Source organism: Heloderma suspectum, chromosome 6 (genome assembly GCF_057233095.1).
Source record: "Heloderma suspectum isolate Gila_16-S chromosome 6, 16-S_ref, whole genome shotgun sequence".
Classification (NCBI taxonomy): Eukaryota; Metazoa; Chordata; class Lepidosauria; order Squamata; family Helodermatidae; genus Heloderma; species Heloderma suspectum.
In genome coordinates this window covers 24,212,428-24,238,590 of record NC_139463.1, presented here as the reverse complement: position 1 = coordinate 24,238,590, position 26,163 = coordinate 24,212,428, and the positions used below count along the sequence as shown (strand labels likewise).

General features: G+C 45.8%; 1 protein-coding gene across 3 annotated transcripts in view; it reads right to left on the bottom strand.

Moving 5' to 3' along the window:
- ROBO3 (roundabout guidance receptor 3) overlaps nucleotides 1-26,163 on the bottom strand; it is a 378,913-nt gene that overhangs the window by 31,265 nt on the left and 321,485 nt on the right. For all 3 annotated transcript variants that reach the window (XM_084808149.1, XM_084808148.1, XM_084808146.1), the window contains exons 9-11: nucleotides 20,751-20,956; nucleotides 7,142-7,223; nucleotides 2,388-2,556 (exon numbers count right to left, since the gene is read on the bottom strand). In XM_084808149.1, coding sequence (XP_084664275.1) covers nucleotides 2,388-2,556; nucleotides 7,142-7,223; nucleotides 20,751-20,956 — 457 coding nt within the window. The remainder of the gene's footprint in view (nucleotides 1-2,387; nucleotides 2,557-7,141; nucleotides 7,224-20,750; nucleotides 20,957-26,163) is intronic.

The following is a 26,163-nucleotide window of genomic DNA, read 5'->3' as shown; positions in this document are numbered from 1 at the left end:
CTTCCAGGATGTGCAGTTTCCTGTGGTTTGTAAATAGGGGTGGGGGAGGATCAGGGGAATGGAGCAATCAGCTCCTCATTGCAAGTCCGAGGTCTGGAGCCGGCAAGGAGCTGAGCCAGGCTGTAATGTCGGGATACCATCTACAGCAGGCTTCCCCAACCACTGGACATGTTGGACAACAACCCCCATAATCCCACAGCCTGTTATAAAATGCTGGCTGTGGGATTATGGGAACTGTAGTCCAACACCGCTGGAAGGTACCAGGTTGGGGAAGGCTGATCTACAGGGACGTTCAAGATGAACTGTGGACAGACAGACATGCGGACTGACTGGCTGGCCTGAACACACAGACACACACTCCCCCATGAAAGCTGACTTACAACAGATGCCACACTGCTCCTTAACCCTGCATCTCTGTGTTCCTGCACACACACACACACACACACACACACGTGCAAACACAGTCGGCTTGTCCAGTGATTTACTGTGCAGCCCGGCTGCTTCCGTGTTTGCAGAATTTCTCATTGCTAACTGAATCGCTTGGCCACCTGCGCTCATGCCACAAATCTCCTCTAACTCTGGAGCAGATGGTGCTCCAAGGTAAGTTTGGCCAGAGATGGCCAGCTGCATGGAAAAGCGGATGTTTGCCTTCGTGCCAGAAGTACCCTTAGCAACTAGGCCGCAGCAAAGAAGAATCTGAACAGAGGGCCTCTGGCAGCGTGCTGTAGGCAGGAATCACAAACAGAAGCTTAATACGGATTCAGTGGGGGTGACCTGCTGCCCAGGAGCACAGTGACAGTGAAACATTTACACAGCTGTGGGGATCTGCTTCCTTGACCTCTAAAAGCCCAGCTCTAGACAGACTTGGCTGAGCTGATGAATCAGAATACCGATTCAGATCTTTACAATACCAAAGCCTTCCTTACCGAAGTGAGATGCAAAAGTTGCTGCTCTCAGGTAATAGGGCAGACAGAGACACATGCCCTGCTATCTCTGGGTCATTTACAGGTCAGTGGGTTTCTCTAGGGAACTCTGCCTGCTAAAGAAGGCAACCCTATTACACTTTCTGTGATCTCAGGAGGAAACCACTATCCCAAGAGGAAAAAGGTGAGTGAAAAGCCCTTGATCCTGCTGGGGGGCGGGGCATGTAGACTGACTGTAGACTCTCAATGCCCTCCAAGAACTGATTCAGGCCTTACAAGGTGGGCTTCGTGAGAGTTGCTATCCCAGCAAAACAGACTGTGCAGAGAGGCCCCGACTCTGCATGTCTGAAGCAGACAATTCTAATGTGTGCAAAGTTTCTTCTCTGCTCCAACCTTCCTCCAAGTCACCCAAATACAGGATTTGAAGCTACTAATCAGTAAGGGAAAAATCTAACAAGGTAAACAGATACTTCCCTAGCAAAGACGTTGGTACCATATAAGGCAGAGCCGGGGAGCCTCCAGCCCATGGGCTGCATCTGACCCATGGGGGTTCTCCATTTGGCCCACCAGCTTCTTTCCCAAACCCCACTCAATGGTCAGCACTGGAGAAAGGCTGCCTTTTTCTAGCACTGGCAAGGGACCCCATTCTTATCTCCAATCTGTGATCAGAGATAAGAGCAGGGTATACCTGGCCAATGGTAAAGAAAGGCAGCCTTTCCTTTTTTCTGTGGTATTCCCATTCTCCATACCCAGAGAAAGGGAGTCCCAGGTGTCAGGGGGCAGGAGATCCAGAGAGAGGGGCAGGGGCCCACTTCCTCACAGCTTCCAGCCCTCTGGGGGTGTCTTGGGAGGCAGTCCGACCCCCAGGGCCAGAACAGTTCCCCATCCCTGCTATAAGGACTGTATGCTGGGGAAGCTGCTGCTCCAATCAACAGAACCCCCCAACACAAACCACTATCTATTTTTTGATGCTACAGCCTATGTTGAACAAGCACCCTATAATTCAACTCCCTTTGACACCACTTTTCTCTCCCTCCATCTCTGACACCCCTTCTCTCTCTCTTTCACTCTCCCCCTCTCTCTCTGACACCCCCTTTCTTTTTCTCTCTCTGACACCCCCTTCTCTCTCTCTTTCTCTGATACCCCCTCTCTCTCTTTGAACCCCCCATTTCTGACACCCCCTTCCCTTTCTGACACCCCCTTCTCCCCCTTTCTCCTCTTCCAGTGGGCTGCTGAGGGATGGACAGATCACGCTTGCCAGAGGTCTGAACTGACTGCCAGGAGAGGGTTTTTCAAATTAGGCCAAGGGCTGCATGAAATTAGGCTGAGGGCTTCATGGAGTCCTAGAGCAGCAGGTTGCCCTTCCCCAAGTTAACTAAGCTGTTCACTCCTGTTCACTCTCCTTCACCCTCAAACTATCTCTCTGTTTTGCGCACAAGGACTTCCCAATAACCCAAGAGTTACCTGAATGCTTCAATTATGTATGAACTGACAGCAGCACCCCCACTCATGGGATTTGGCTTCCAGATCAAAGCCACACTGTTCTTGGTGACGTCAGTGACCAGAGGTGCAGAAGGTGGTCCTGGGAGAAGGCTTGGCTCTGGAAGCTGTGTCTGGAGATCAGCCCCATTCTCTGGAGAAAAAAATATGGGACAAGAAGATGAGAATGGCAGTAAGCCCTCACGGTAACATGTTTCAAATCAACTATGGAGGGCCTTTACATCAGGGGCAGACTGAATTCAGCCTTGCATAACTTCCTTTTTACTCTCTAACTAGCTTCCCTGTTGTCCACCAATGTGTTTTCCTTTGACAAGGCAAGAATGCATGCTCAGGAACTGTTATGTTTAAGCTATAACCCATCTGGGTCATTAAGTGGTCCTGAGTATGCTCCTCTTCCTCTCCTCCTCCTCCTGCACTTCAGTCCTAGTACTAGAACTCAGAATCATCCACTGGTGGGATGGACAACAGAAAGTAATTCTTCATATGACACAGAGTTTACGGAATTTATTGCCATATGATGTGGTGATGGTACCATAGACCATCAGGACTAGCAGCCATTGATAGCCTTATCCTCCATGAATTGGTCCAATCCCCTTTTAAAGCCATCCAAACTGGTGGCCATTGCTACATCTTGTGGAAGTGAATTCCATAGTTTAACTATGCTGTGTGAAGAAGCACTTCCTTTTATCTCTCCTGAATCTCCCACCATTCAGCTTCATGGGATGACCACAGGTTCTAGTATTATAACAGAGGGAGAAAAATGTCTCCCTATCCACCTTCTCCACCCCATGCATAATTGTGTACTTCTCTATCATATCTCCCTTACGAGTCTTTTTTCTAAGCTAAACAATTCCAGATATTGTAACCTTTCTTCATAGGGGAGTTGCTCCAACCCATTTTAGGGCACAGTCCTATGCATGTTTAGACAGAAAAAAGTCATACATTCTCCAGCATGGCTGGCTGGGGAGTGCTGGGAGTTGTACGACTTTTTTTCTGTCTGACCATACATAAGATTGTACCATTAGTTGTAATTTTCTGCATGTTTTCCAAGTCTACAATATCCATTTTTAGATGTGGTGACCAGAACTGTAAACAGTATGCAAAGTGTGGTCACACAATAGATTTGTATAAGGGCGGTATGATACTGGCAGTTTTATTTTTGATTCCTTTCTTAATTATCCCTAACATGAAATTTACCTTTTTCGCAGCAGCTGCATACTGGGACGATATTTTCATCAAGATCTCCCAAGATCTCTTTCTTGGTCAGTCACGGTTATCTCAGATCTCAACAGGTTATATGTGAAGTTGGGAGTTTTGGCCCCAACGTGCATCCCTCTATGCTATCTTATAATGAACTACATTTGCCATCTTGATGGCCCTTCTCTCCATTTGGAGAGATCCTTCTGGAGCTCTTCACAATCCCTTTTTGTTTTAACTATCCTAGATAATTTTGTGTCATCTGCAAACCTGGCCACCTCACTAGGTGCTCCACCAGAAAGTGGTTTCAAGTAGACCACAATTGACATTTTGTCTACTTCTGCTATGCATCAGTGACAATGAAAGCTAATGCAGAACTGGGAAGAAGGTAGACGTCCAGATATTTTGGACTTCAACTCCTAGAAGCCCCCCAGCCTGGCCAATGGTCAGGAATGCTGGGAGTTGAAATCCAAGACATCTGGAGATCTACTTTCTGCCCATCCTGAGCTAATATATCTCAGTTGCCACAGCCAGAGATGCCCGTGAAACCAAGACCAGCTGGAGCCTGTTTCTGTGCTGATTTCTACAGAGGTGGCCAAAGCCCAGGCAAGGGAGCCCCAAGTGGAGGTATGACTGACGGAAGCTTGCTCTGTCCGAGCCTGAACTGGATATTGGTTTTCAGCTCAGCAGCAAATTCACATCTAACACCAATCCCACCCACCTCCGGCTGCCCTGCCACACCTAGTACAATTGTATTGCCATTCCCTATTCCCAATCATTCCCTATTCCCAATAAATAGGGAATGATTCTTTTTAGGATTCAGAAATAATGAACACACCAATGGGTGAAGGCTAAAGATTTTATTAAGCAAGAATCAATATTTATTCTGGTTGTATTGTTATATTGTGGTTTTAATGTTTTTATATTTTATATTGTTTTACTGTGTGCTTTTTGGTTTTAATTTTTGTGAACCGCCCAGAGAGCTTCGGCTATTGGGTGGTATAGAAATGAAATAAACAAACAAACATGGAAACAGCCTTCTTGAACCTGGTACCCCCTAAATGTGTCAGACTACAACTCCTATGATCCTCAGCCAGTATGGCTGCTGTCCATGCTGACTGACTGAGATGATGCAAGTTGTAGTCTCACGCATCTGGAGGGCACCAAGTTGGGGGAGGCTGAACTAGAGTGTTAAACTTTGGCTTTGGAGACCTGAGTTCAAATCCCTACTCAGCCACACGTGCTTACCGGGTGATAAGTTGCCATCTCTCATCCTAACCTACCTCACAGGGTTGTTGTTAAAGACAAAACGATGAATGGATGGATGGATGGATGGAAGGAAGGAAGGAAGGATAAAAAGTCCTTGGAGGAAGGGAAGGGCAAAAAGGTGATTTTATTTAAAACAACAACAACAAATGCACATAGGGAGGGCTTTTTAAAATCCCTGCTGGCCTTTTCCTTGGTGAGAGAAGGCTTAGCTCTTCAGGAAGTGCTTAACTCACACGAAGCTTCTGTTAAGACAAATCAACCAGCTGCAGTGGGGCCAGAATAGGGAAGGGTTCATGGTCAAACCCAGCTTTCCCCAACTGGGTGCCCTTCAGACGTTTTGGACTACAAGCTCCATACTCCCCAGCCACTGGTCATGCAGGCTAGGGATAATGGCAGGTGTAGTGCAGAACATGTAGGGGGCACCAGGTTGACGAAGGCTGCTCTGCTCTGTCCCTGGAAAAGTTCCTGCTACTAAGCGGGGGGAGGGCAGAGTCAGCCCCAAGAACTGCTAATGCTGGTTTGGATTTGGAACAGGCAGATCTACAAATAGCTCTCAAGTCTGGGGAGAATAGGAATCCTGGCAGGATTGCAGGTTTCTTTTACACTGAGCTGTTTTGTTTTCCAAGCACAATCTTGGAGAGAAAGAAAGCTTGAAAGCCCCCAAAACCTTGTGTGGGGCCCAGGAAACCTGGCTCACTGTCATGTCTCCTCCACATCAACAGCACTTATTCCTGAAGGTTGGTTTTGCACTTAACTGCCTGGCCCGGCTCTCACAGGCAGGAATGTGCTGGCTGGGCTAGACATCCATGGGCAGTGTATTGCTTTTGAAACAAGCCATTCTGATATGCAGATGCAGGCAGGCCTCCTGCTCTGGAAGGCAGAGAAGTCCAGTGGCCCAGGGACACACATGAGCCTCCGTTTCAAGGCCAGAAGAGACAGCTGTGGGTGTATAAGTCCAAGGGCCAAAAGAGACCTTACCTTAAATGTGCATCCAGCACCTATGCCATTTTTTTTTTTCATATTTACTGTAATGCAAGTACAAAGGTCCTGAGCTGGATCTTAAAGGTCTCCCACTACCCATGCTAGAATGTCGATCTGGATCAAGAGTCCTGTGCCTACACTAGAGTAAAATATGGGGGTGGGGGTAAGATATAGCTGCTAGACACACGAAGTAACATCTGTTTTGGCCCTAAGTCCCTGAACAGCTGACAGGGCTGAGAATTTCAACCACTTGTTCCTTTGCTGAACTAGTGATCAATGTTAGAGAATGGATTTTACATCAAATAACAATGCATGATTGGGTCTGCTCAGGTGCTGCCCTGGGAGAAGTAAAGAGGAACAAATAATTGCAGAATGGACTGTCAGGCGCCATACTCGAGTCCCAGCTCCATACTCAACACATCTAAAGGCCAAATGAGACGTGACGTGATGTTTGAAATGCATTTTTGCATTTAATGTGCAGGTTTAACAAATGCAAATAGCATCAGCTTGGCCAGAAGGTCAGTCAAGGTCAGCTGGTCATTATCAGGATCACAGGAGCAATGGAGAAGGGAGTTGGCCCTTTCTTCCCCTGTTGTGGTCCTGAGGAAAATCCCTCCTCTGAAGGTGCTATTATTTGCACCTTTGAATGTATGAGAAAATGGTACTATTGCATCTAATTGCAGCGCTGCATCTATGTGAAAATAGTATTTATTGGACTGTTTCTTATTTAGCACAAAGCTCTCTCAGGACAGGAGTTTCTAAATGAAAAGAAAACACCTAATCTGTATTGTTTGAAGTGCAAGTTAATTCCTGGAGGAGAAGGCTATCAGTGGCTACTAGGTCTGATGGCTAAATGCTACCTCCAGTATCAGAGGCAGTATGTCTCTGTACACCAGTTGCTGGGGAACATGGGTGGGAGGGTGCTGTTGTGCTCATGCCCTGCTTGGAAGTTTCCCCACAGGCAGCTGGTTGGCCAGTGTGTGTAATAGAATGCTGGACCCTTAGTCTGATCCAGCATGGCTCTTCTTATGTTCACTGAGGGGGGCTGGGGGAGAGAAAGAGAGAAATCTCCCATTGGCACACACTCCTGCTGCATGAATGGAGTGTACCTGGCTAGTCCTCAATGCATTCCTTTTAGAACAGATGAAAATGCATGAAATGACAATGAATGAGAGTCTGAACTCATCCATCCCCCAGTAACAAACTAATTTGACGAGACCCTGAGTAAAACACATGTCATTGAGTCAGAGTCACCGCCTGATGTTACTGACCTTCAACTGCCAGAAACCCACTCCACCTTGTCTCGCCAGTTGAGCTTGTAGCGATGCAGACATAGAGCCCGGAGTCTGAAATCTGAAACATGCAGTAAGGGAATATGTTATTTACCTCCGCTGACAACTCATTGCAACTGTAGAAGAGCTTTAGATAGAACATCTATGCCAGCCTTTCTCAACCTGGTGCTCTCCAGATGTGTTGTACTGCAACTCCTGTCATCTCCAGCCAGTGTGGCTATTGGACTCGATGGAAGTTGCATTCCAACACATCTGGAAGACACCAGGTTGGGGAAGGGCAGTATATGTTCTATGGATCTTCTTGTGATGTGTGTGTTGTGGTGGTGGTGGTGGAATGATGACGACGACCCACAGCTGATCTGTGGAAGAAGCCCCATGGTTTTTCCCAGGGCACTAGAAAAAGGGCTCAAGTCCTGATGCCCATGCGCATCTCTGCTTCTTTCCATGCTATAGTGTTGAGTCAGTGAAATGCTTCTGCATGTCACACCTAGCATTGCAATGGTTAACTAGGGCTAAGTCCTGGACTGAGCTAGATTGGATGATACGCACATGGATGAATCCTCTGCATGTGGTATGGAGTATGAACATGACTTTCTCCCCTGCTCACCTCACCTAACATACCTATCCACCCATTGACCAATGTTCGAATATGCACATGAAATCCAATGGCCACAGATCCATGAGCTGTAAAATGCCCTCTTTTTATTGCTGCAAGGTCACTAGAAGGCCTTAGGCAAACCACCATTGTCTCAGCCTCTCCCCTCTAGTCTGCAATATGGGAATAAAATAACAACCTAGCTTTCAATTATCTTTTATAATCCTTTTTCCCTCTGCCCTCCCCTCCACACTGCAATATGGGTTTAATAAGACAGGGCTACCTTATGAGACAATTTTGTATCCCTCTGACTAGGAATACTTCCAGGGCACTAACAGTAACACACACACACACACACACACACACACTTACTTCAAACAATACAAGAATCAAAATTAAATGAAAACAGCCCAGTTAATAAAACACAGTAGATAAAGAACCACTACGGCAGATTTAAGGGAGTTGGAGGGGAAACAAGCTTGACATCTAAAAAGGCCTTGGAAAATAAGAAGACCTTTGTCTAGTGCAACCTCCCTCACCCTGGTGCCCTCCAGATATGTTGGACTACAACTTCTATCATGCAAAGTGGATCTTCATCTGTCATTTGTGAGGACTAGGCCAAAGGCTGACAGATAGGCACAATGACTCTCCTTTATGGCACAGCAGTTTGGGGGACTGGAAAGAACATTGTCTGCCCAGTGGGGTTGCAGCAGAAAGAGGAGACTGGGATCTAGGTAAACATTGTTCCCCTATCCTACATAAAACCTAGGACAAGGGTGCAGAACTTCTTTCAACCAGGGGTGGGTGGGGCCAAAGGCAAAAGGGGTGGAGCCAAAAATACCAGCATATTTTTGCTTAAGACTCTTACTGCCAGAACTAAGCCTTAGGGGGGCCATTTCAACCTTTTAGAATGGGGAAAAAACTGCACAAAAATCAAGAAACCACCGAATGCTTGGAGGATGGGGGAAAGGGGGTGGGACCAGGAAGGCCCGTGGCCTTCTGAGGACCCCTGGAGGGCCAGATTTGGCCCCTGGGCCTAAGGTTCTGAGCCCCTGACTAAGGAAGTTGTCTTCTACCAGGCCAGACTATTTGACCCTCTTGCCTGGGATTGTCTTCTGACTGGCAGGAACTGCCCAGGCTCCCAGGTAGAGGACATGCTCTCCTTCACCTACTAGCAGGATAACATGTCCTGCATCTGATGAAATGGGCTCTAGTCCTCAAGGGCTTCTCTTACAATGTATCGGTTAGTCTTTCAGATGCCAAAAGATTCTCTTCTGCACAACTTGCTGTATATCATTACTGAGAAATGCAAGTACAGCATAGCAATCTGCCTTATCTTTGGATAGCCCAATATGACCTACCTTGACTGGAAGCAGCTCACGAGGGTAAGGATGGGCAAATCTGTCAAGCTTGATTTTGACGAGGTTCTCATTTTTCAACTGCCAACACGGTTTTGCCCCAGTTCCATGTGAGCTTTCCTCCAGCACAGAAATAAGTGTGCATTTGAACCTCCATCATCAAGGTGCATTTGTGCACATTTTAGAAATGTACACATTTTTCCTTACACATCTGCCAGATATGCGTATGTGGTCAAATGCATTTTGTTTTGTAGGACACATTGCAAGGTGTGACACAGTGGAAGCCGGTGGCTCTGATTTCAGTGAGGCTGTGAATCCATTCTGGGGTTTAGTCAAAACCAGCCAGATCTCCAAAGGAGCTATCCAAAGTGCTGAACTCTATCCCTAAAATGGGTTCAGCACCTTGAATAGCTCCTTTAGAGTTCTGGCTGATTCTGACTAAGACACAGAATAGATCACAGCCCCACCAAAATCAGAGCCACCAGCCTCCACTCCTGGGACACATATGGATTTCTGATAGGGATGTACAAAAGTCACTTACCTTTCAGGGATTATGTTGATGGTGGGGGGGGGAGGCACTCCATCCCTCCCCCCGGAATCCTGGACGGGAGGGAGGCACTCCGTTCCTCCCCCCCAGAATCCTGGCCGGCCGGCTGTGCTCCGCAGGGATTCTGCGGAGCTGCCGGCCAGCTCCGCCAGCAGCCGGACATCTGGCCGCTGGCTAGCAGGGACGCAAATGGCGGCAGCCGTAGCCGCTGCCATTTGTATCCCTGCAGTCAGCTGTGATAGGCTACATAAATGTTTACATAGCCTATCACGTCCGACTTTTTTTAAAAAAAACAACCCGCGCGTACGCAAATGGCGGCAGCCACGGCTGCCGCCATTTGCATTCCTTATTTTGGCACGTCTTAGTCTACGTCAAGATTTATGTAGACTAAGACGGCGAAAATAAGGGGAACACAAATAGCGCAGCGGACGCTAGGCTATTTGCGTTCCCCTTATTTTCGCCGTCTTAGTCTACGTAAATCTTGACGTAGACTAAGACGTGCCAAAATAAGGAATGCAAATGGCGGCGGTCGTGGCCGCCGCCATTTGCATACGCGTGTGTTTTTTTTTTAATTGTCAGACGTGATAGGCTACATAAACATTTATGTAGCCTATCACATCTTTTTTTCTTTTTTAACTGGGAATGGCGGCGGCAGCAGCCGGTTGGAAGACCAGCCGCCGCAGCCGCCGCAGCCGCCGCCGCCGAACCACCGCCGAACTACTGCTGAACCGCCGCCAGAGCCGCCGCCGCCAGGAAGATCCGCCCCGGGTAAGTCTCGTCCTGGGGTGGGGTGGGGTGGGGGGGCAGACCGTTCCGCCACTGATTTCAGGGGGCCGAATGCACTGGCATTCGGCCTCCCCGAGATCCGTGGCGGTATTCTCTGACATCCCTAATTTCTGACTGCAAGTTGCTTTTGGGTCCATGTTTAGTTCTGGGAGGTGCAAACTGGGTAATCTCACATTAAAATACAAACATAATGAGTTTTTCACCCTTCCCTACTCCAGGATCTTTCCTGTAGACTGTTCCTTGATCCTTTGAACTAGAGGCACCTGGAATGGAAACTGGGACCTTCCAAATGCAAAAGATGTGCTCTACTAGGGATGTATGAGAATTAATCTCAGCTAATTTTTTCATCAGGATTTACCCAGGTCGCACCTTCTGGACTCGGACATAATTTGTGTTCGGAGTCCATAAATTTCTGAGTTTGCAATGTGATTCACAGACCCCACAAACATATTCTCAATAGCATGCATGCATCTGAAAAAAATTGTAGTTTTGAAAAATGCACACAAACACTTTAATCAATGGGAGAAGAATGCATACATTTCAAAGATGTGCACAATTAATGTGCACATTTGGAAAAATGTGCATGGAAATACACACAGGTTTTCATCCATAAAGAAAAGGAACAATCTGATATGAACTTGAATCAGAACGAGCTTCAAGATGGAATTCGGAGAACTTTGGCAAGCTGGGATTTTGCTGATTCGCACATCACTCTGCTTTACCCACTACGTTCTGGCTCCTCTCCAATCCTATGAGCAAAGGCAGTAAAAATGGAGGTTCCAAAGAGGCCATAGCTTGTCATGCCAATGGTCTTGCTATGGGGCAGTGAGAGGATCATTTTGATGTCCCCACCAGGTGGGCTCTGAAGCTGCAACTCGTGGACTGCTGTCCCACTTTTTCCCCATGAATCAGAGTGGCCTGATGAGGCGACGCATCCTGGGGGACCATTAACTCATACTAGTCCTCCAATCCACCTGACAGCTCTAATTTTTTCCTGGGCAAAGAGCCACAACTGCCATAAAATGATGCTATTAGGTGCACTGGGACCCAGCAGATGCATTAACCTCCTGACTCTGACACAAGGAAGGCACAAAACTAACGTGAAATATTTCACTTCCCGCTGACTGCCGGCATCAATTTTTAAACAAATGTTTAGCGTGAGCTCTGTGTTTTGATAAGTAATTCATGAATAACCTCCATGTTACCCCATCGCTGGATCTGACTCTGGTGCAACAAAAGGCCAGATTGGACATACCCAGAGCTTGGGCTTGTTTCAGAGGAGGGCTATATACTGACACACACCCCAAAGATCCACCCCAGATCTTCTGCTCATGATGGATTCCCACTGCCCCCGTCACCTCAGACCTTCACATCCTGTGCAATACCCCACACCTAGATTCCACTTGCGCAACAAGAAAACCCACATTCCAAGAGTTGGGGAAGGGTCATGCTTCAGTAGAAGAGTGCATGCTTTGCATGCAGAAGGTCCTTGGCTCAGTCCTTGGCATCTTCAGTTAAGGCTCAGTTAGCAGCTGATGAAAAAGGGCCTCTTGAGATACCAGCAGTTGGAGTAGCTCAGCCTTCCCCAACCAGGTGCCTTCCAGATGTTTTGAACTTCAATTCCCATTAGTCACAGTCAGTTTGGCCATCAGGAATGGTCAGGGATACTGTAAGTTGTAGTCCCAAACATCTGGAGGGCACCAGGTTGGGGAAGTCTGGAGTAGGCAGGACTGGATGAAAGGCTTGATCCAGCTCAAGACAGCTTCATATATTCATCTAATTTATGCAGATTCAATACACTGCTGGAAAGGCATGGTTTATTGTGTGAAACTGGAAAGCTTACATTTTCCAGCATAGGCAACTTGTGGTCCTCCAGTGCTTTTGGCCTACAGCTGCCATGATTCATCACCTTTGGCTATGCCAAAACATCTGGAGGGCCACAAGTTACTCACTCATGATGCAAATGAACTTAAATAAGCCTGTTAAAATGGATTAAAAACAAAACAAAGGGCTCCTTCACACTGGGCTTTTATCCTGCAATTGAGATTGCTCCTTCACGGAAGTTTGCGGGCTCTTTACATGATGCAGTGATCATCCCATCCATCTCCTGCACTAGATGCCCTTTGTTCCTTTTTTAAACAGATCGCAGATAATGAGCTATCAAATTACCCTGTTGTATTCCGCTTCAGTCCCCTCCGTCAAAAGAGTTAAAGTGGCAAGAAGAGGTGGGAGTAAAATGAAAGATAATGAAAGACTGAGATATGGGGAGAAGGAGGGGGGAAGGGGTGAGGAAAAGGGAGTGATCCTGCATTTAAAACAGAAGCAGAAAGCCCCATTTTAAATGCAGGATTTTAAGCTAGTGTAGAGATGCCCAAAAACAAATATAGCCATGCTGGTCCACGAGGGGGAAAAAAACCATATTCAAATTTGGCAATACCTTTATTAGGAACAACCAAAATTCCACCCCCCCCCCAAATGCAAGCTTTTGAGTGAACTAGGGGTGTACGAAACCCCACTTACCTGGTTCCGCTCGGGTCTGCAGTTGGGGGGAGGCGATCCGTTCCTCCCCCCCGGAATCCTGCCTGGCAGCTCTGCTCCGTGGCCAGTCTGCGGAACTGCTGGCCGGGCCAATCCACAGCAGGGCCTCCATCCGCTGCCAGGCTGCTGCAGACGCAAATGGTGTCCTGCGTAGGGGACGCCATATGCGTCCCTACGCTAGCCTGTGATAGGCTACGTAAATATTTACGTAGCCTATCATGGCTAAAGCGATAACGCAAATGGTGTAGGGGACACTGTTTGGGTCCCTGCTTTAGCTGTGATAGGCTACGTAAATATATACATATCCTATCACGGCCTAGCGTAGGGACGCAAATGGCGGCCGCTACGACGGCCGCCATTTGTGGCCACAGCAGCCCAGCAGTGGCCAGAGCCGCCGCCACTTCATCTGCCGCTTTATCCACCACCACTGCCACTACTTCATCCACCACCAGATAGGTCCGTCCTGGGGGGATTCCGTGGGGTGGTGGGGAAGGGGAGGCCATTCTGCCACGGACTCTGGGATGGCGGATTCTAAAGAATCCGGCCTCACTGGAGTCCGAGGCAGAATTCTCTGACAGCCCTAGACTGAACTTGAAAGCTTGCACATTTTTGTGGAATTTGGAAATAGGAATTTGCTCCTAATAAAGGTATTGCCAACTATGGATATTAAAATAAGGTTCACCTATTTTGAATCTACTATCCTTTGGGATCAACAGTGTAACCACCATCTCCTGAACTGTTCAATTCATATATAATATTTCACAGAGACAGAGAGAAAGAATAACTCCCTTTCTGCAAGTGGGAAACATGGGGGGAAGGGTACAAGTAGAAGCAGAGGTGTCCCCACTTTTGAGGTCCCCCCTTCCTAAGAGCAAACCACATGCCTTTATGGACAGTGGAGTAACTACCAAACTAGGCATAGCATGGAATGTATGATTGCACCATACAACATCTAATTGTTTTTGTTTTAAATAACAGCTGCTGGTGTGAGGGATCAGAATTGGACCCATGGTGCACAGGTAGCTTTCCTACACCATGATCCTGATGACATCCCCCCCCCCATCTGAAGCTGTTAGTAGCCCTGGGAAGAATCTATTGACAGAGTCTTCGCTCCCAATAGCAGCTTCAGTGGGTGGTGGTTTTAATCAGAATCTCAGTGTGTGTGTGAGTGTGCTTGTGTGTGTGCGCGTGCATGCATGTGTGTGTAGGGCAGGGGAGTGGGGAGGATTAAAACCTCCATCCCTCTGTACTGCAGTCTTAATAATAATACCTGCCTCCATCCCACAGCTATTTAATAATAATAAACAACTAGCCATATTAATTGTGATTGCACAATGAATGTCAGATCTAGTTTAGCTCTAAGTGTTCAACAACCATGGAAATGTCTAATCCACATGCAAGGACAGCCTTTGGATGGCCATGCACGTACAGCAAATGGAACCCCCTTATCTTTCACCCCTATTGTCAACCTAAAGCTGGGGTTCCCAACTTTTTAGGGTCGGTGTGCATATTTGGGATTTTGAGAGTCCTGTGGATGATTTGACAAAATGGCTGCCATAGGTGGGTGCAGGGGGCTTGCCCATTCATACAATGTCTGCCAAGATGAGCATGGCTCATCACAAAACATTCATTTCCCAGAAGGCAAACTTGTAAGACGAAAAGAAAAGTAAGTGGCCCATGAACTTAAGGACAAGGCAGAGGTGGATCTGAGCTCCCAAACACAAAGTCGCTCTTTGAACTCATGTAAAGATGGCACTGGAGGGCAGCACTTCACTTTGTGGCATGCCAGCAAAGTTTATTTTTAATTAAAAATTATTTGTTTCATTAAAACAAATCCAAATAAATAAAATAAAAATCAGGAGGGGCAGGGAGCCTGTTGGGCATCACGTGAGGTGCCCCCAGCCACACTTGTGCCCATTGACACCAAGAAAGAGACTGCAGACCTAGAGGCAAAAGACGAGTGTGTGGAATGTGGCATCTGTGGGGAAGCTGAAGCTACAAACCACGTGCCATGATATTGTATCTATCAGAATTTATGAGTAAGATGGTTGAGGAAGGGTGTGTGTGTGTGTGTGTGTGGGAGGGGGGTTGATGTGTGTGGCCCCATCACACCTCACTCACTTCTCAATATGGCTTCCTAGGAAAATTCATTCCTGAGAGCCAGTGTGGCATAGTGGCGAGAGTGTTGGACTGGGATCCGGGAGATCTGGATTCTAGTACCCACTCGGCCATGAAAGCTCACTGGGGACTGTGGGCCTGCCACAAACTCTCAGCCCAGCCTACCTCACAGGGTTCTTGTTGTGAGGATAAAATGGAGAGGAGGAGGATAATGTAAGCAACCTTGGGTTCCTTGCAAGAGGAAAAAAGGCAGGAAATGCAATCAAATGAATGAATGAATCAGAGATTTGCAGCAATTGACTCCCTGCCCCCACTATAGTATACTATACTATACCCTAGCATATCACTTTCCAGAGGTGTAGCCATGTTAGTCTGTTGCAGCAAAAACAAGAGAGTTTTGTGGTACCTTAAAGATGAACAGGTTTATTATGGCGTAAGCAACTGTGGGCCCACTTCATCAGATGGACTGCAGTGCATGGAAGGTTATGCCATAACGACTTTGTTTGTCTTAAAAATTCTGCAAGGCTCTTTGTCGTTGTTTTTCTAGTAGATCATGGAGAACTCACACCCTGCCTATATATACACCAGCTTAGGAGCATGCTATAGAGGAGCATCTTAAGAGTGAGAAGGCAAACGTTTTGTGGCCCCCAGGTTTGCCTCAATGCACAGAGCAATTTTTCCCCCCTGGTTATCAAACTGTTATGAGGTGATGCATCATATCCACTGCAATACATTTATAACGGCAGTGTGGTTTACAGCTCCAATTTCCCACTGGCCTGAGGCACACCGCATCGCCTACCATCTAAACAAAAAAAACCCTTCTGTGCTACATTGTAAATATACATAAATACATTTATAGTGGGGAAGATTAGGTGCAGGTATTGGGAGATGTGGTGTTCATCGAACTAGTGGGAAATTGGAGCTGTAAATGACACACCATTGTAAAGCAACAAAATGGATATGATGCACCACCACTTAAAAGTCAGTCTGCGCACAGAGGTAAATGCTGGAGCCACAGGAGTTTTGCCTTCCCCCGACCACCAATCAATGGTGGTTGCTTGCTTCCTCCCCCCACCCCCCTGATCTAAAAGGGTGAAATGCCTCTACTAAGGCTTAGTTGTGCACAGTAAGTGCTAGGGATGTACGGATTTTTGTAATATCCACTCCATCTGCATTTCACGGATTGCCAGGTGCCTTTTGCTCATTGACAGAACTGGATTTGTTCTAATGTCCCAAATATTCTTACTTGTGAGAATGTGCAAATCCCCCCAATATATGCAAATCTCCACCCCTCTGTACATTTTCATGCTTTAGCCTATAGGGGAAATGCACATTTTTGGCTGTTTTTTTAATTTTTTAATTTATTTTTCTGTGACTACATTTGCATACAATGCCAGAAAGTAAACAAACAAACAAACAAACAAACTGGTCCACAAGTCCACAGAATCTGTGAGAATCTCAGGACAAGCCGATCTGCGGTGGAAACTGTGGGTCAGATTCATAGAAATCTGAACTCATTTGATTCCATTGTGGAGTTCTCCAACATCCCTAGGAAGAGCTTTAAGCTAAAAATATGCTTCTATTTTTGTTACTTTGGCCCTGCCCCATTTTACCTTTGGTCCCACCCACCACTGGAATGCAACCCCTGAGAACTTCTTTGAAATTGAAGTCAGCCCTTGGGCTGAAGGAGGTTCAGTACCCCTGTTGTTGTCCAAAGAACCACAAAAACCTGGAGGCAGCCGCACACGATACCATTTAAAGCCCCTTCCCTTCAACTGCCCATAAGACCCTTGAGTCCGGAGTCTAAAGATCCCTAACTGCACCACTCTGTGTAGGAGCAAGTGTTAGTACTATCATGTGGCTCTCTGAACTTGAGCTTATTGGATAGGAGGCCACATAACGCCACAGAGGATCTGGGAGACACCCAGCAATGGTTTGCACATTAACCTTGAACATCCACAGCAAACACTGGAATGAGTGGTGTATTTTTAAATGTCATCACAATCAGGCATTTGTAGATTTCAGAGGGCTAAACTACATGCTGTGGTGTACAGCTGATCCTTTCTCTCTTATTTACTTCTGTGTAAGTGCACAGGCTTCTGAGCTGGATCCATAGGAAGATAAGAAGAGTTATGCTGGATCAGACCAAGGGTCCATCTAGTCCAGCACTCTGTTCACACAGTGGCCAACCAGCACCCTACGGGAAACCCACAAGCAGGACATGAGTGCAACAGCACCCTCCTGCCCATGTTCCTCCAGCAACTGGTGCAGATAAGCATACTGCCTCTGATACTGAAGGTAGCATGGAGCCATCAGGACTAGTAGCCATTGATAGGCTTCTCCTGCAGGAATTTATCTAACCTGCTTTTAAAGCCATCCAAATTGGTGGCCATCACTACATCTTGTGCTGGTGAATTCCATAGCTTAACTATGGGCTGTGTGAAGAAGGGCTTCCTTTTATCTGTCCTGAATCTCCCACCAATCAGCTTCATGGCATGACCCGGGGTTCCAGTATTTCGAAGGAGGGAGAGAAATGTCTCCCTGTCCACATTCTCCTAGTAATGTATGGCTGTGAGAGCTGGACTATAAGGAAGGCTGAGCGCCAAAGAATTGATGCTTTCGAACTGTGGTGCTGGAGAAGACTCTTATGAGTCCCCTGGACTGCAAGGAGGTCAAATCAGTCAATCCTAAAGGAAATCAACCCTGACTGCTCATTGGAAGGACAGATACTGAAGCTGAAGCTCAAATATTTTGGCCACCTAATGTGAAGAGAAAACTCACTGGAAAAGACCCTGATGCTGGGAAAGATTGATTGAAGGCAAAAGGAGAAGGGGACGGCAGAGGATGAGATGGCTAGATAGCATCACCGAGGCAATGAATATGAACTTGAGCACAAGCTGGGAGGGAGCAGAGGACAGGAAGGCCTGGCGTGCCATGGTCCATGGGGTCATGAAGAGTCGGACACGACTTAACGACTGAACAACAACCACATTCTCCACACTATGCATCATTTTGTACAGCTCTATCATGCCTCCCCTTACTCGCCTTTTCTCCAGGCTAAACAATCCCAGCTGTTGTAACCGTTCCTCATAGGGGAGTTGCTCCAGCGCCTTGATCATTCTAGTTGCCCTTTTCTGCACTTTTTCCAGCATCTTTTTTGAGATGTGATTACCAGAACTGTACACAGTATTCTAAGTGTGGTTGCAACATAGATTTTGATAAGGGCAGTTTGATATTGGCAGTTTTATTCTCAATTCCTTTCCTAATTATGCCTAACATGGAATTTGCCCCCCCCCTTTTTACAGCACCCTCACACTGGGACCACCACACACAGGTAGAGATGGTTTAATCTCCCCCCAGCCACTTCCCCCCCCCTTTAAATTCACACCACCTCACAAAATTCCTTTGGCACCAATGGAATTTTGTTTCTTTCTTCTTCTTTTTTTAGCCCTGACACATGTACACACACACACACACACACACACACACGTGTGTGTGTCTGTGTGAGTGAGTGAGAGAGAGAGGATGAATTTAAAGAAAGAAGCAGCTGGGTAACAAGGTTTAAACCTCCCCTAACCGTGCTTGGTAGTCCCAGTCCAGATTGGGGCCTCGCACAATTACATGGAAGTAAATAAAACAGCAAGGATCAGCTGCATGCTACATGTTTAACATAGTGTGTAGTTTAGCCCTCATTCTTTGGAAGAAGACAGAAAGGATCTTCAGGAGAGGAAATGAAAATTAAAGAGAATTGTGGTTGTGAGAGCCTCAGTTAAAGAGGGTTAATTATGATCAAGCTCTTGGCGGCAAGTTATGTATAACTTTGCCCATAACGGAATGCACAGTAAAGTGGGTTTTCAGACGCGGCTGTGTTGCAAAGGGACTGATTTGGCTGGCTTGGCTCTTTGTTTATTGATATTCACTTTGTTAAGAGCAAGGAAATTGCATTCAGCTGTTTTTAGCCAGTAAAACAAAGAAATTGCTTACTGCCTGGTAAGAGCATTAATTTCTTAATAAGCACACAGTAGCTTATGGGTCCATTCTTTGAGCTGGCTTTCAGAAATGTTTAACAATTCCTATTCAAGTTCTGAACCAGGCAATTACAGACCCTCTTTTTATCAAGTAATTTCATTACTTAGCAATTTTCCTGCAATTATGAAAGCAAGCAATTCAATTCCTAACTACATTGTGGAATTCACGTGCTTGCAGGCAGTTTGTTCACTAGAGGGATTGAATTTACCCAGATCTCGCAAGTCATGATCTGGGCACATGTCAGAGCATTTGCAAGATCACTTTGGAATACTAAAATTTTCATATTGATTCAATTTCACAAAAGATGTTTGTGTGAATCGGCCTATTGAGAAGATATCGGGGAATGTGGTATTGGTTGAACCAATGGGAAATCTACAGAGACCATCCACACAAACCATCACTACTGTATTGCACCAGCAATAAAGCTACATGTAACAATGCATTTAACATCACCAGTAACATATTGCACTAGTGATGAAACTATGTGTGATGATGCATTTGATATGCAGTTATTTAAAAAATGAAAATTTTATCAGAGAATGCACAGAATGTAACCCTTTCCTGTCTGGCTGCAATCCTGAGGAAAATCTCTTTTCTAAAGGTGAAAAGTGTGTGTGTGGGGAAGAGTTATTCCCCATTGGGGGAGGGGGGGGAAGGTTGAATTTCCCCTCCATGCCTGCTCTAATCCCGTTAATTATCAGTTCTCCCTACCATCAGCTGATGCAACTGATACCTTTAAAAAACCTGCACATTAAATGCAAAGATGCAAATGACCTCCCCCCATGCATCTGTATGTGGCTGAAGGGGGAAAATTTTCCCCTGCCAACTTCATCACACTGCAAAGAGATAGGCCCTTCTCAGTGGTGGCCCCCCATTTATGGAATAATCTCCCTGACGAGGCTTGCCTGGAGCCAACACTGTCATTTTTTCAGTGCCAGGTTAAAACTGCCCTCTTCTCTCAAGCTTTGGGCAGTATATAAAGAATCGCTTTGATTGTCTCTGGCTGATCATTTTAAATTGTTCTAGATATATGCTGTGTTGTGTGTTCTATGTCATTACATGAATGGTTTATATTTTATATAATGTATTTTAATGTGTGTATTTTTTAAATTTTTGTGAACCACCCAGAGAGCTTCGGCTATGGGGAACAATAGAAATAATAATAATAATAATAATAATAATAATAATAATAATTGAAATGAAATGAAATGAACAGACCAATATCCTGTAAATCTAACATTGAGCATATCATCAAAACTGCCTGACAGTCTGCAGAATTCCCCTGCCTTGGGCACAATTGCATGTGATCAAGTCCAATGGTCGTCATGGTAAGAAATAACATATGAAGGATGCAGAAGTTGCCACCTTTATGTTCATTCATTGATTCATTCATTCCATTTCTATTCTGCATAATAGCCAAAGCTCTTTGGATTGTTCACAGCATGATAAAACATCATACAACACCTCTAACATTCAAAAATGTAAATAGTTTTAAACAAGTTAAAAACAATTGGCAATAGAATGGCAGGGAAGTTACAAGGGGAAAAAATGGTCTTTTGCTGCAAGGGATGAAACCATGGGTCTTCCGGCAAAGATAGAAGGAAAGAAACATCATACCTGGAGGTTCATGATCTGCAGTGTTCCATTGTCTATCAAACTGACTCTTGGGTCACTGCCCACGATCCGATGTCCATCTTTCAGCCACTGAATGCTGGGTAGGGGGTTCCCAGTCACATGGCACTGCAGCTGTGCTGTAGAGTCTATGGCAAGTGTCTGATTGGTTGGTCCTCGGCGAATAATTGGCGGGATACGATCTGATGTCACTTTATGCAAAATAAAAAAAACAGAACAGCATAGCATGGCGTGGGCATATTGACTAACACAATGAAATACATTTATTTCAGCTGCAGCTCAAATAAAGCCACCTATGACAGAGAGCAATTTTAGATGAAAGATATTTTAGGATTAGGATTATAATGGGGGTTCACACCTTTTTGGCCCTGAGGTCAAAGTCTAATGATTTTTAAAAATACAAATACCATTAAACATTGCAGATGGCAGGCACCATTTCAGAAAAGGTCTTCCTCGATTCCCTCTCATGCAAGAGGGAATGCCTCTTCTAACTTTATACACACACACACACTTCTAAAGTGTGTTGTCCCCCCCCTTTGAAACTGTTGTTTCGGTCAACCATAGTTCATTTGAAGCTTGGAATATAGCCCAAGTATAAGCAGACAGTATCCCCTCCATGTGATTGGCAACCCCAGGGCGGCAGCGGCGGGGGGCGGGGGACAGCACAGTGCAGTATATGTGAACTCACTTCCCTCCACTCTATTCTGTACTGGTCAGACCACAACTGGACTACTCTGTCAAGTTCTGGATGCCACATTTTAAGAAGTACATCAACAAACTGGAGCATGTCCAGAGGACGGTGACGTGGACGGTGAGGGGATTTGGAAACCAAGTCCTGCAAGGAGCAGCTGAGGGAGCTGCGTAAGTTTAGCCTAGAGATGAAAAGGTTAAGGGCAGGACAAGGTAGCTGTTTTCAATTATCTGAAGGGCTGCCATGCAGAAGAGGAAGCAGACTTGTTCTCTGTTGCTCCAAAGGGCAGGGACTAGAACCAATGGGTGAAAATTGCAAGGAAGCAGATTTCAGCTAAGCACTGGGAAATACTTCCTAACAATAAGAGCTAATTAAGAGTGAAACAGATTGCCTTGGAGACAGGGATGTACAGATTTTGTAAAATCCATTCCATCTGTGTTTTGTGGATTGTTAGGTGCCTTTCGTTCCATCGCCTGCTCATTAACAGAATCAGATTTTTTCCACTTTCCCCAATTTGGTTAAATTCACACTTGTGAAAATGCACAAATCCCACAAAAATGTGTGTTTTCATGCTTTAGCCTAAGGGGAAATGTGCATTTTCCGCTAGTGTTTTTTTAAATTTCACTTATTTTTCTACAATTAACTTTGCATAAAATTCTGGAAAGTGGGGGCGGGGGAGGTCCACAAGTCCACGGAATCTGTGTAACTTGGAAAAGCCTGGTCTGCCATAGAATCTGTGTGTTGGATTCATATCCAAACTCATTTTATTCTATTGCAGACATTTCTCCAACACTGGGTTCTCCTGCACCTGAGATATTTAAGCAAAGGCTGGATGGACATCTGTCAGGGATGCCTGCAATGGGGGTTGGGCTAAATGACCTCTAAGGTCCCTTCCCAGCTCGATAATTCCCTGATTCTATGTTTCCATGCATTTAAACAATGCGTGAAAAGCTCTATTATTTATTCATTGATTACACTTACATTTATTCCTTTCCTCCAAAGCACTCAAGCTCCATGGCTCATTGTGTATTTCCTAAATGATCTTTTTATGCCAAGTGAGCAGTCTATTCCTGTCTTCAGAAGGATGTAGGAGTTGAGTAACCAGCTTACAGAGGAGTTGCCCTCCTGAAATTTCACAGTGGGTGCTTATCATTTGCTGCCAGTTGCTGGCAGAAACAGTGAGTCGGTCCTATCAACCCTGCCGGAGTCCAGCTTGAGCAAAACCACTGCACAGGAACAGTCTACTCATGTGAGAGAAGTAGATTTCAGGAACGGCAAATGTAGGGGAGATAACTTACATGAGCCTTCTCCAATCTGATGCTCTTCAGATGTGTTGGACCGCAACTTCCATAATTCCCAGTCAGCATGGCCATTGCCTGGAATTCTGGGAATTGCAGTCCAACACATCTGGAGGGCACCAGTTTGGGGAAGGCTGATCTCTTTCTATGTCAATGCAATGTGAGTTTGCTAGTCTCATATGATATGGCTTGTGCCAAGCAGACCACAAGCATGAGTAGCATATTTGGACAAGTCAGTCTCTGACATGTCAAAACAGAGTTGGGAGCAACCAGACACAAAACAAAGGCCAAGAAAAACTCCCTCTCCACCTGTTTAAAGTGGAACACCCTGTCCGGTTGCTAATCATCTTTCCAGCCTTTGATTTTCCTTTCAGCTGGTCCTATTGACAATGGCATTCTTTTATGGTACTCCTTCCTGTCATTCCCCAAACAGGTCCAAGAGGAAGAATGCCTGTCCTAGCATTTAAACTCTTGGTTAATCTGATGGGTTGCTCTCATTCCTGCTGGGCTACGATGCTTCCATCCTTCCCTCCCCTTCCACCTCATATACACACATACTCCCCCAGAATGGAAATTGATCTTTGCAACATTTTAATAGCCTTTTCCACGATGGATCGCAATTTGCCTCTTCGCTGCCATCACAGTCACAGGTGATAGAACTCATATCTGTCAGCTTGTTTAGTAACGCGCAATTAAATAGTCAATTAAATGCAAGCATTAATTGATTACCAGGAGATGTACTGCTGGGGAACTACAGGCAATAGTAAATGTGTCAATGCACACCTTTAATCTGAGCTATCACCTGCCTGATCCGAAAGGGCAGAAAGAATTTTGTCAAGTTACTAAATGAGGGGTGGTAACTTTCTTCTTGCAGCTAACGTGGGGAACTCACAAAAGCTTCTTGAGAAAAAAAGTGGACTAGCTAATTACTAGCTGTGGTACCAGGGATGTCCATCTCTGGGAAATCTATTTCTTTTTTCGCTTGGTGGAGTTCCAAAGCATGCAGAACTGCTTTGCATCTGTGAGCTAAGCCATGGGCTGTTGCCTAAACTCCGGGAAGTTTTTGCACGTTTTTGGAAGGTTCTGCAATCTGTGTAAATTTCTGAGCAATTTGCGCAAATCATGGCCAAATTTGCGGAAATTACGGCCAAATTTGTGGAAATTACAGCCAAATTCGCACAAATTTGGCCATAATTTGCACAAATGCAGAACCTCCCCCCATGCGCAAAATTCCTGGAAAAGCTGGTGCTGCAACAGGAACTGTAACAAAATCTGCGGTGCCCAGCCTAGGAAAACTCATCAAACTGTACCCCTCGAATGGATTTCTCTGACAAACCTATATAGTACAGAACCATGTCACATAGCATAAAGAACATAAGAAGAGCCCTGCTGGATGGGCCAGCAGTCCATCTAATCCAGCATTCTGTTTTCGGGGTTGGCTAGCTGGATTAGTTCAAACTACAGATGAAGGATGCAGCACTTCTGTTGTTTGTCCCCACCATCTTGTATAATTTCCTTGGAGGTCTGATCCAGCTTGGCTCTTCTTATGTTCCTAGCTACTGTATTGCTAGAGCTATCATCCATGAATTTGCCTGCATTTAAGGATCCAGTAGACCCCACAAGCACTGGAGAACCACTCTTCTTCTCCATATAAGTGGCCTTCTGATGGCCCAACAGATCAGGAGGGCACCAAGATGAGGAAGGTGGCACCACCCTAAGTGGTCTCACTGGTGGACTAGACAGCAAAGCCTTCGATGCCAGTCTTAAAGCCCAGACTTGTACAAATGAGTGCAGGTGGCCCTTCTGACAGCCTGGTCCCAATCCATTTAGGGCTCTAAAAGGTAATACCAGCCCCTGACATTAGATCTGGAAATGCACAGGACAGCAGCCAATGTAACTGGAGCAGGATTAGGCATAACGTGATCACAATGCCTAGCTCCTCAATGCATTTCTTTGGGTTCTGAAAAGCTGATAGAACAGAGGTGGGAGACCTGTGGCTGTAGGCTGCATGCAACCCTCAGCCTAATTGTATGTGGCCCACAGAGATGGGTTGGAACACTGAGAAAGAGAGAAAGAGAGAGAGAGAGAGAGAGAGAGACAGTGTGCACGAGACAGTGGAGGCTGGTGGCTCCTATTTTGGTGGGGGCTATAATCTATTCTGGGTTTCAGTCAGAACCAGCCAGAACTTTAAAGGAGATATCTGATGTGCTGACCACTATCCCCAAAATTGGTTCAGCTCACTGAATGCCTCCTTTAGAGTCCTGGCTGGTTCTGACTGAAACCCAGAATGGAATTACAGCCCCACCAAAATTGGAGCTACCAGCCTCCACTGGAGCTATATAAGGTCAATGTTGTTTTTAGTTACATGTTGTTTGTGTATATTGCCTGTGTGCTTTTATGTGCTTTTTTGGTAAATGGCTTTTAAACTTTTTATATTGTATTTCATGTTTTAACTTCTGTAAACCACCCAGAGAGCTTTGGCTATAGGGAGGTATAGAAATGCAATAAATAAATAATCAATCCTTCAGTGCTGCAAAACTTCACTCACTTTTGTCTCCGGCCCCACCCACTGCTGGCATGGCCCCACCCCAACAGATCATCCCCATGGGAATGTAGCCCTTAATAATAAAACAAGGGTTCCCTTTCCCTCCTATACAATGAACTAGAGGAGGTTTGTACTGGATTTTGTTAAAGCTACTACTACTATTATTCATTAACCCATATAACCATCCAGTGAAATTTATGTGCAGCTGAATCTTGTGAAAGAGTACGACAAAGACTAGATTAATTGGTTTAGAACATTTTGAGTGACTAAAAGAGGTTCCCCTGATTTAAAAGGCGGTATTTTTATTTTTTAAAGATGTTGTTACATTCTACATAGTCCCACTCCCCCCACCATGTGTTTGTTGTACATGGTGGTGGGGGAAGAAGCGAGGCCCAGCTCCATGTTTGAGGGGTTCCTCAGCAAAATGGCCCCTGGAGAGCCCCCGCTAATTTAAGTGGGCTCACCGCCATCGTTTTACCTAGCAGCAGAGGGCAATGGCAAGCCATCATTTTAATTTTCCCACAATGCCTCTGATGTAGCGTTGCTCTGGGGCATTTGGGCCACCATTTGAATTTCCCACAGTGCCACACAGTGATGCTACATCAAGGGTATTGTGGGAAATGCAAAATGGTCATTGCTCACAGGCTCAGGACAGGAGTTAGCACCAGGGAGCCAGGTCAGAGGAGGTGGGGCCCTAGCAGGTGTCAGAAGCTGATGCTAGGCCTAGAGGAATGTAATCACACCTTCACTGAAGGTGTGGTTGTGGTATTAGATCTGTGATGGTTCATTCACACAAGGTTTTGTCATTAAGAGATAAACATGGATATGTGAACCACACTTTAACGACAAGGATAACCAGAGGTT